General features: G+C 29.4%; 1 protein-coding gene across 1 annotated transcript in view; it reads right to left on the bottom strand.

Annotated features, from left to right (window-relative positions):
• LOC108746497 (uncharacterized protein MG328-like) overlaps positions 1-8,334 on the bottom strand; it is a 64,474-nt gene extending 56,140 nt beyond the window's left edge. The window contains exons 1-4 of the mRNA XM_018483316.1: positions 8,245-8,334; positions 7,462-7,875; positions 7,314-7,385; positions 6,402-6,710 (exon numbers count right to left, since the gene is read on the bottom strand). Coding sequence (XP_018338818.1) covers positions 6,402-6,710; positions 7,314-7,385; positions 7,462-7,857 — 777 coding nt within the window. The 5' untranslated portion in view covers positions 7,858-7,875; positions 8,245-8,334. The remainder of the gene's footprint in view (positions 1-6,401; positions 6,711-7,313; positions 7,386-7,461; positions 7,876-8,244) is intronic.
• Positions 8,335-10,076: the final 1,742 nt, after the last annotated feature.

Here is a 10,076-nt window from a genome sequence, read left to right as displayed (position 1 = left end):
TATATATATATATATATATATACTTGTCACTTTGTAATTATGAACATAGAAAATGACCCAATCGGTCTCGAAACGATGTTATTTTTAATTTGTCTTAGTTTTTTATAATTATGCAAACTTTGAATAGCCTTTTCATCATATTTTAAACATTTCGGTAACTTTTACTTACTTTTATTCCTTTTTTCAATCTGGAATTATTACTTAAACATAGACCTGCGTAATACGATACTTGTCTTCCCATTATATTTCCTGCAAACTTCCTTCGGAAGGTTTAGCAGTCACCCATTTGAGTTATTAAAGTTATTAAATCTCAATTAAGAAGTTATTAAAAATGAAATAGGGAATTCAGTGACGCTGACCGTGACATATATTGCCAGGGTAATGATCCTTAATGACCATTGAAGGACAATTCACCTCCGATGACTCTGATCTTCTCACACATTATGAAGATCATCACACCGAACATTCTTTAGAAAATTGTAGCAGTCACCCATTACGCATTACAAAGCTATCAAAAAAAATTAAAATGACCCTCATATTGTTAAAGTCACAACCTTGAATGATCATCGGACACTTTCAATAGACAAGAGTGAGAGAGGACGAAAGAGAGTGAGATAGGGCAAAAAAGAGAGGGGTGAATGATGGGAGAGGAGGAGAGAATGGGGAAGGAGTGAAGGGTGAGGGGGTGGAGTTCGTCGAAGTTGAGGGAGGTGTGAGTGAAAGATGACAGAAAAGAGAGGTGCATGTGACTGCGGACAGAGAAGAAGAAAAAGAAGACGTTACTTCATTTTTCACGAAAATCATCACTTTTCGACCGCTTGTATGTCCAGAACGATTTGATTGTTATTTATTTCTTTTGGCTCAAATTATATGTGGCGATGCCGCCTTTCAGGATATATTACGTGCGATTCAAAATTTTTTATATTTTAGTAATTCTGTACCCTCAAAAAATGGACTTTGGTGGCTTGGGATAAGAGACTTGTAGTGTCTTTATATCTTTTACTTTTTTTTTTAACATGACCGGAGACACTGCCACGTCTCCTGATATATAATTTTATAAAACTTAAATGATACATACAATACATAGATAACCGTCGTTTTAATACACTGACATTTTTATATTACAATTATAAAACGGCGGGGATGGCGGTGGGATTTTTAAAATTATTTACAAACTTACCATTTAAAAAAAAGATATAGAAAGGTTAACACTGACGCCAAGTTAAATCCCGCAATATTATGTATTATTTGTATAAATGATTTGATATCTTTGATAAGATTTGATAAGTGGTGATCAGATTTTTTAATTTAATTTACTTTAATGATATGTATCATATATATTATAAAACCTAAATGATAAAACTTAAATGATACGTGCATAAATGACCGTCATTTTGATATCACTATAAAATGTGTGATATCAGTACAACTTATCTTTTTAAAAAAAGCAAAAAAAGGCACTGAGCATACGAGTTTCTCGAATAAAACCTAAGTATTCAAGCCAATTATTATAGTAGTTTTAATTTTTTTTCAAGGATATTCTTATTGAAGGTCTTCTTATTCCAAATACAAGTAATGTCTTTAATTCTCTGTCTAAAATTATTACTCTTAAAAAAAAATTAATGTATCAAATGAAAAATTAAAATCCGTATGCTACAATATTAACCAATAAAGTTAAATCCTAGATACCTAATTAAAAAATGAAACACAAATAGTACTATCTTGTATTTACTTAATTCTAATGATATAAATCATTTGTATAAAAGATTTGTGTAAAAGATTTGATATCAACAAAATTAGCGCCAAGTTAAATTTCATGTAATTCGGATACTAAATTAAATAAATAATAAATATTAACTTTAATGATATGTATCATTCCTATAAAAGATTTGATATCAAGAACTGGCAAGTTAAATCCTACTTCTTTATACTAAGTTAAATAAATAATGAATATTAATCTAATAATATATATCATTTGTACAAAATACTTGATATCAACAACAGTGGCGCCAAATTCTATCAAAATAAAAAGTAAAACTCAAGTGATACTACGAGAGCAAGTCAATAAGTTCTTAGAAAATCTGTCAGAGGGCACTTGCAGTGTCATGTCACATTATTTTTTGTCAAGTAGTATCTTTCAACTGATTACTGTCAAATTTTGAGCGGAATTCATCGCGTGGTTTCCTTTTTGTAGACGATTAAAGCGAACAATCTTTGTATTTTTTGCAAAATGAAAAAAACGAGTGCAGTGATCAAACATCTACATATAAAAAGCTTAACGCCGAAAGAAATCAAAGTCGAGTTGGATAATGTTCATAGCACATCTGCACCAGCGTTTGTTACTGTATACAATTGAGTGAATGAATTTAAACGTGGTTGTACATCCACATGTGATGCACCTCCTTCGAGACATCCAATTAAGGCTGCTACGCCAGAAATCGTCGATAAAATCCACAATATTGTTTTGACTGATGAAATCGACAAATGAAAATGCGCGAGCTTGTTGAGGCCACATATCACATGGCACAGTGATTTCAATTTTGCACGAACAATTAGGTATGAGAAAGCTATCGGCAAGATGGATACCGTGTTTGCTCACTGTGGATCATAAGCGCAACCATGTGATGATTTTAAAACAATATTTGGAGATGTTTCAACGTAATCCAGATGAATTCTAATCCATATGAATGAATCGATTCGTTACTGTGGACGAAACATGGATCCATTACTTCACACCCGAGACAAAGGAACAGTCAAAACAATGGACTTCACCGGGTGAACCAGCTCCGAAGAAGGCGAAGACTGTCAAGTCGGCCTGAAAGATGATGGCCACAGTTTTTGGGATGCCCACGGTATAATTTATATCGATTACCTTCCGTTGAAGCAAACGATCAATGGCTATTACTACGCAGCCTTATTGGACCATTTCAACAACATTTTAAAGAAAAAACCTCCACACTTGGCGAAGAAGAAAGTGCTCTTCCATCAAGACAATGCACGGGTTCACACGTGCCCAATGGCTAAATTTAACGAATCCTGCTACGAATTGCTTCCCGATCCACCATATTCGCCAGATTTAACCCTCTGCGACTATTTCCTGTTTCCAAACTTGAAGAAATGGTTCGGAGGAAAGAGATTCACCACCAGAGAGCAGCTCATCGCCAAAACAGACACTTTTTTTGAAGGGTTGGATAAATCATATTATTCGGAAAAGGCTTGAAAAAGTTGAAGAATCGTTGGATCAAGTATATCGAGCTGAAAGGAGACTGAGAGACTGTTGAGAAATAAAAATAAATTGTTAAAAAAAAATGTGTTTTGCTATATTTTTCTAAAAATGTATTGACTTGCTCTCATATATTAATTTTGTATTTGCTTGAAGATAGCTAAAACCGATAGTCGAAACGTTCAAACTAACATCTTTTAATACACACTATATTATTACTCGTAATAATTATATAAGTGTATATTGCGCATTTTTTACCGCGCTGACTCCAATGTAGCCCCCTTAAATCTGTATTATATTTTTACAATTATTAGGAATTCTATTTTATATATTTATATATATATATATTCTTTTTTCTAAATTGTCACTAATATTATTTATTTAATTTAGTATCTGAATTATATGAAATTTAACTTGGCGGCAATTGTTGATGTCAAATTTTTTTGACGAATAATACATAAAATTTTGAGGAATTTAACTTTGCGCCAATTTTGTTGATATCAAATCTTTTATACGAATCATACAATATATTAAAGTTAAGTAAAAACAAGAGACGGTACCATTTATGTTCTACTTTTTAATTTGATGATAGAATGTAACTTGATCGGTTAAGATTTTAGCATCTGGGTTTTAATTTTTCATTTGATACATTAATTTTTTTTAAAGTAATAATTTTTGACAGAGAATTGAAGTGCCATTACTTAGGTTGGAATAAGAAGACCTTTAATAAGTATATCCTTGAAGAAAAATTAAAATTACTATATTAATTGGGTTGAATATTTAGGTTTTATTCGAGAAGCACGTATGCTTAGTGCTTTTTTTATCTTTTTTAGAAAAGTAAGTTTATATCAGTTATTAAGTTTATATAAGTTTAAGTCAAGCTACAAGAAAATTAGTCAATTTCTTACAACTTAAGTAGCCATGGTGAAAGAGATAACATAGTGTGTGCAGTGTCTGGAGTTGGACAGTGTCTCTTTTTAAATCTCTACCTTCTCCGACTATGGACTGTTCATAAGGAGGAAGACTATCAAGTGTGAAATGTTAATCATGAGGCAATATTCAGATAGTCGGTTTTTATTTTAAAATTGTCTTAAATAATGTCTTATGATGCTAATACAGTCCTCAGATTGATTTACGATATATTAAGGCTGTACTTAAGATGTTTTGACAAACTTTATGTTTCTCTTTCTATAGAAAAAGAACCTAAAATGCATTATAAAGTGCATCAAACAAGGAAAGATTCAGTATCAATTTCACGAATAGGCCAATACTTACAATCGATTATTACGAGTACATTTAAAACTATCTTAAGTCTTAAGATGTAAGTCAATCCGAGAACTGTATTAGTATCTTAAGACATTATTTTAAATATGTAGTTTTAAAAGAAGAACGGACTATGAATATATGTTTTACGTTTCACAGTTGGTAGCCCTTGCTCCCTATTAATGACGCGGAGCAAAAGGCGTGGTTTGGTCGAACTGCACATATATATGTAATCCTTTCACCATGGTAATAGTTTATTGCAGAAAGTCCATAAAGGTTATTACACATGAAACGACAGCTGCGTAAGCATAGCTTAAGGCCGTTGGATCATCCAGCATAAAGGTATCGTATTGATTTATATACAAAATGCTGGTTCAGCGGTCTTATGCAATGCTTATATATAGCTTATATGTCATTTTGTGTGATTGCTCTAATAAAGTATATATAAATAAAGTTATATAACTGTAGTATAACTCATTATATAACAATTACATAAGATTAGAATTATTTATATTATAGTCATATAATATTTTAGCATGTTATGTAACCATTCTGTACCTTTTCTGTAACTATGCAACTATTATATAACGTTTATTACATTGTAATTATACTTATTGTATATAACTGTAATTTGCAGTGAGTGGGAAATTACAACTAACATGTACGTTACATGTAATCAATACGTTATATTACCTGTTACATTCTGTTTTATTACAGCAATATAACAGTATATAACTGCGTTTGCTGAATATTTACATCATACAATAGAAGAATGTGTAAAACCATAACATGGTGAATTCTTCAATAAAATAATAAGATTGCTTGCTGATCTGCACCTAAAAAGTTATATCTTAATAGATCATCGTGAAAATTCTCTACCAACCGATTGTTCAACCGATTGCGAGCAATTTTCACACTTCAGCTATAGACATCGGATTTACATAAGATAATGGATTTTATATTTTTTATATGAACATTTCACTGCGTCTTTTATACCATTTAATGGCTTAATTGTGACTATTTAAAATACACCTGACATTTTTATTGCGTTTTGGCTCACTGCGAATTTATAGCATCTGATGATGAGGCACAATTACGATGCCGAAACATGCTATGTAATACAATGTAATGCAATGTATGTAAAGTATTCATACCAAATTTATATTTCATATCGATTTATTAGAATGTTAAAACTGTAAACGATTATTACATATATCTATGTTTGAATTTGACTATAATTTGTTCTTCTATTTTCTTAATAAATATAAATATTATATAAATATCACAGAATTATTTCAAAATAATATACTGATATTTCTCTGTGTGTGATATATCTAAGCAATATTCTTATAATTCATTTTCGTGAACATTGTAATATTACTATGACATTTCGATAATACTTCAGCGATATTTCTGCTAGATTTCATTGTAATATTGCAGTGCAAAATTATATTGCTGTAATATTACGTGCTATGCGAGTACTAGTGATGATTTAACGTTAGTAAAAAGCATTTTAGAATTGTTTTTTGAACAAAACAAATAAATTGGAAGAAATTAATTTAGAATTCAATCTGTAGGAATATAAAATTCTAATTTTAAAAATTAATTTTAAAGTTGCAAAGAATTTCTTCTTATTTTTAAAAATCAGAGAGCTTAAAGAAAAAATAAAAAAAATGAGTGTAGAAATGATGCAACTTTCTTTTCTTCAAGTAAAATTTAATTTTTACCAAATATACTTTGAAAATCAATTCCAAAATTTCTTCACAAATTACTTATTCTTAAAAAATTAGAAGAGAGCTTAAGGAAAGAAATAAGTAAAGAAATGATGAATGCAAAATTTAAACAAAAAAAATCTTATTTGAGATATCTTGTTGTAACTCATAAATACGAAGACAAAATAAGATCATCGACTCACTTGCAATTGTTTCACCTCTATATTGCGGATTTCCAATAGATCCCGCGTGATCGATATCACCTCCTTTAATGAGGCCACTTGATTGTTCAGCGCATTGATTTGGTTCTCCTGATTCGCTATTACGCGATTACGTTCCTCGTACATTAATGCCGGCTGTATCATTTGTTCACGCAACTGCTCTTCCGATTGTTGTAAGGTATCGTCATTGCCACGATTCATTATCGCACTGTAATACGCTTGCAAAGCGGCCAACTTTGTTTTCGCATCTTCGAACTTCTTCTGGTAACTGTCGCGCTCTTTTGTTCTTTTCTGTCGATCATAAGGATTTTAAATTCTCCATCAATGTTAATATAAGATATACATGAGAGATGGCAAGACTCTACTTGCAAAATCAACTTTTAATTTTTTACAGAAAATTATATACAAAAAAAAGACGATTCTGCTGAAATATATAAAACTTTACATACAAAATAATTTTTTGTTGTATTATTAAGTAATATACGCTTAAGTATCCATTATATTTATTTGATTGTTAAAATTTTAAAACTCTTTAGCAGTGTTATCATCATTGAGCATTTTACATAGTTATTTTGATCCAACACGTTATTATGTATTTTCAGATCTGTATTTAGCTAAATTTTCAGATACTTGAGCAAAGTTATTCTTTCTGTGCAAAGGATTTTTTTTAAATCAATAACATACACACATGAAATATAATAATTATAAATGAAAGATCATTGATATGCATGTATGTTTTAACAGTAAACATATGGAAAAAGATATGGCAAAGGAGCAAAATTAACTTTAAAAAAATTAATTTTTTACTGAAAACATAGAAATATAACTTTATTATCGAGTCGAAATGATTTGATTCTGATCAGAACAATCCGCATTTCCGCAGAATTTTCTTACCAACACTTCTGCCTCCAATCTGGATATGTATGCCGCAATGTTATCTCTTGCATTCTGCTTTGATGTATCGGCCTAGACACCACATAAGAATTGATAAATAATAATTGAAAATAACAAAATCAGTTATTTATCAGTTATTACGTTTCACCTTTTCTTCGTTGATAAATTTCGACTGTAACGCTTCTTTACTTTCAGCATAGCTTTGCGCTTTGACTTGTGTTACATTCACATCCTTCACAGGTACATGAGTAGGTACATGAGTAATTATATTAGTAGTCTCTTTAATATATATATCTGGATTGTCGACTTCTTTTTCTCCAAGTACATTTGTGTCAATTTTCGCTTCCATTAAACACTTGTTTTCAAACTGCGTATTTAATACTTCTTTTGCAACTTCCGCAGGTGCAAGAGAATCTTCCCGCATTACATTGGTATTTTTCACTGCGATAATTGTAACTGTATTGTCAGCACAATCGGTCCTTATCACTTCCACAGGAGGTGCATCTTTTTCGGTTGTAAGATCTGAATTTTCTGTTTTAGACATCTCTTATTTCCTCTTTCTCTATGAGAATGACGAAAATTGTAATTTTAATCAATAATGATCAACTAATGAAGAGAATAACAGAACACAACTAAGTCCATTGATCTTTTGAAAAAAAAACAGACACTTTTCTTTATTCACATTATGTTCTCTATTCAAGCGAATATAGAATATCACGTCTTAGATTCTTTTTAATATAAATATTCTTTCTAATATTTTTGCGTAATGAACTTTCAACATGTGTATATATATATATATATATATGTCACAAATCATTAGAGCTATAATGAAAATGTTAAAGATATTTCTAATAAATAATTTCTTTTATAATTTTTTAACAAAATTATTATATAATTATGAACAGTTTGCGATATACTAAGAATAATTTACCAGAAAAGATACGTGTATATATTTGATATTTTTCAATTGAAATAAACTAATTTCATCGAAACGCGGCTGTTAACCACTGGACATCCGACGACTAAGTAGAAACGTAAAGTATTTTTGGCTGTTCGACGTTCGTTCTATTTCAAGCTGCGTCTCAGTTACACTTTAATAATGGTGGTATATGAAATTACATAACAGAAAAAGTTTGTTTATGGAAACTGAATTAGTTCATTGTTCATTAGTTCATTGAAATGGAATTAGTTTACGTTTGTTTTAACAAACATTATATGTATATGTGTATATATATATGTATATATATATATATAAAGTCGTGATTTAATATTATGGATCATCCTGTATATTACATGTGCAATAAAATATACATTTAAACGAAAATTATTGCATTAGCAAATAAATCTCTTGTGCAGTTATGTAGTTATATATATAAAACACGTCAGTAATATATTACTTGTATTTTCTGCAGTTACATTTCAAAATATGATTTTCCAATATAAATCAAGCGTTAAAAAATTTATCTATAAAGAAAAATGATTTAATTTTAAAAAATTAAATCATTAAAAAAATAATTTTAAATTTAATTTATGTTAATACAATTTTTAACTGAATAAAATTGATTTTTTAAGCCATTAATTTTTTTTCATTTTAACTTAATTTAAAAACATATTAATCAGGTTTTTTTTATTAATTATTTTATATATTTACTAAAGTACTATGATTTACTTTAAAAATGAATAATTTTAAATGAATACATAAATTTTGTTTATTTTATGTGTTTACTATATATGACTAATAATTATGTATAAGAATTTGTTAATGGTAATAATTTATTTTTGTTTCAGTGTATATATTATTATAATACACTGGGCAACAAAATTAACGCAACACCTGTTCATTCTGCAAAAATAGGCAAATTTCAAGATACAATAACTTCGTCAAAAATTGTCGTATCGGGATGTTTAAAAAAGTATTTTATAGATAAAAACCTCTACTTTTCGGATCGCTACTTAAACGAACGGTCTCATGAGATTTCATGAAGTTACACAAACATAACGAAGATATATCAGACATCAAAATTTTTTATGAAATTTGCGAAACTCCACGGAGTGAAATGAAAATTGTATACAAATGCGATTTATATCATTCGAAAGAGCGAATCATTACCTTTAATTTACTTCTTTACGATGCTCCGTATGATTTTTTTTCATCGAGTTATTCAACGTTGAAGCAAAAATGGTTTTTTTGCTTCGATGAAAAAAAATCGTACGGAGCTTCGTAAAAAAGCAAATTAAAAATAAAGATTCGCTCTTTTGATTGATGTAAATCGCATTTGTATACAATTATTAGCCCACTCCATGGAACTCCGCAAATTTCGTAAAAAATTTTGAGATTTTATATTTTTATTTATGTTTGTGTAACTTTATCTCCATGAAATCTCCATGAGATCGTTTTTTAAGTAGCAATCTGAAAAGTAGATGTTTCAACATGTAAAATGTTTTTTTAAACATCCCGATATGACAATTTTTGATAAAGTTATTGTATCTTTAAATTTGCAGCTATTGAACAAAATTAGACTCACTTAAAATCAGCGTTAAAAAAAAACTAAATTCAAATTTATATATCTCCGCGCAGAATGGTCGCAAAATGATGTACGAAAAAACATTTTAAAGCCATAACTTCTTTAATTGTAAGTAAAGTTTAACATTTTCTATTTAAAATGATTTTTTATCATTATGCTACAATTTTTTTCACTAAGTGATTTAAAGTGAGTAGTGCACCATGTAGTCTTTCCTCTGAAAATTTCTAAAAATTTTGCC

This window comes from Trachymyrmex septentrionalis, unplaced genomic scaffold (assembly GCF_001594115.1).
Source record: "Trachymyrmex septentrionalis isolate Tsep2-gDNA-1 unplaced genomic scaffold, Tsep1.0 scaffold173, whole genome shotgun sequence".
Classification (NCBI taxonomy): Eukaryota; Metazoa; Arthropoda; class Insecta; order Hymenoptera; family Formicidae; genus Trachymyrmex; species Trachymyrmex septentrionalis.
Note: the sequence above shows the minus strand (reverse complement) of the source record. Positions and strands in the feature narration are given on the sequence as shown.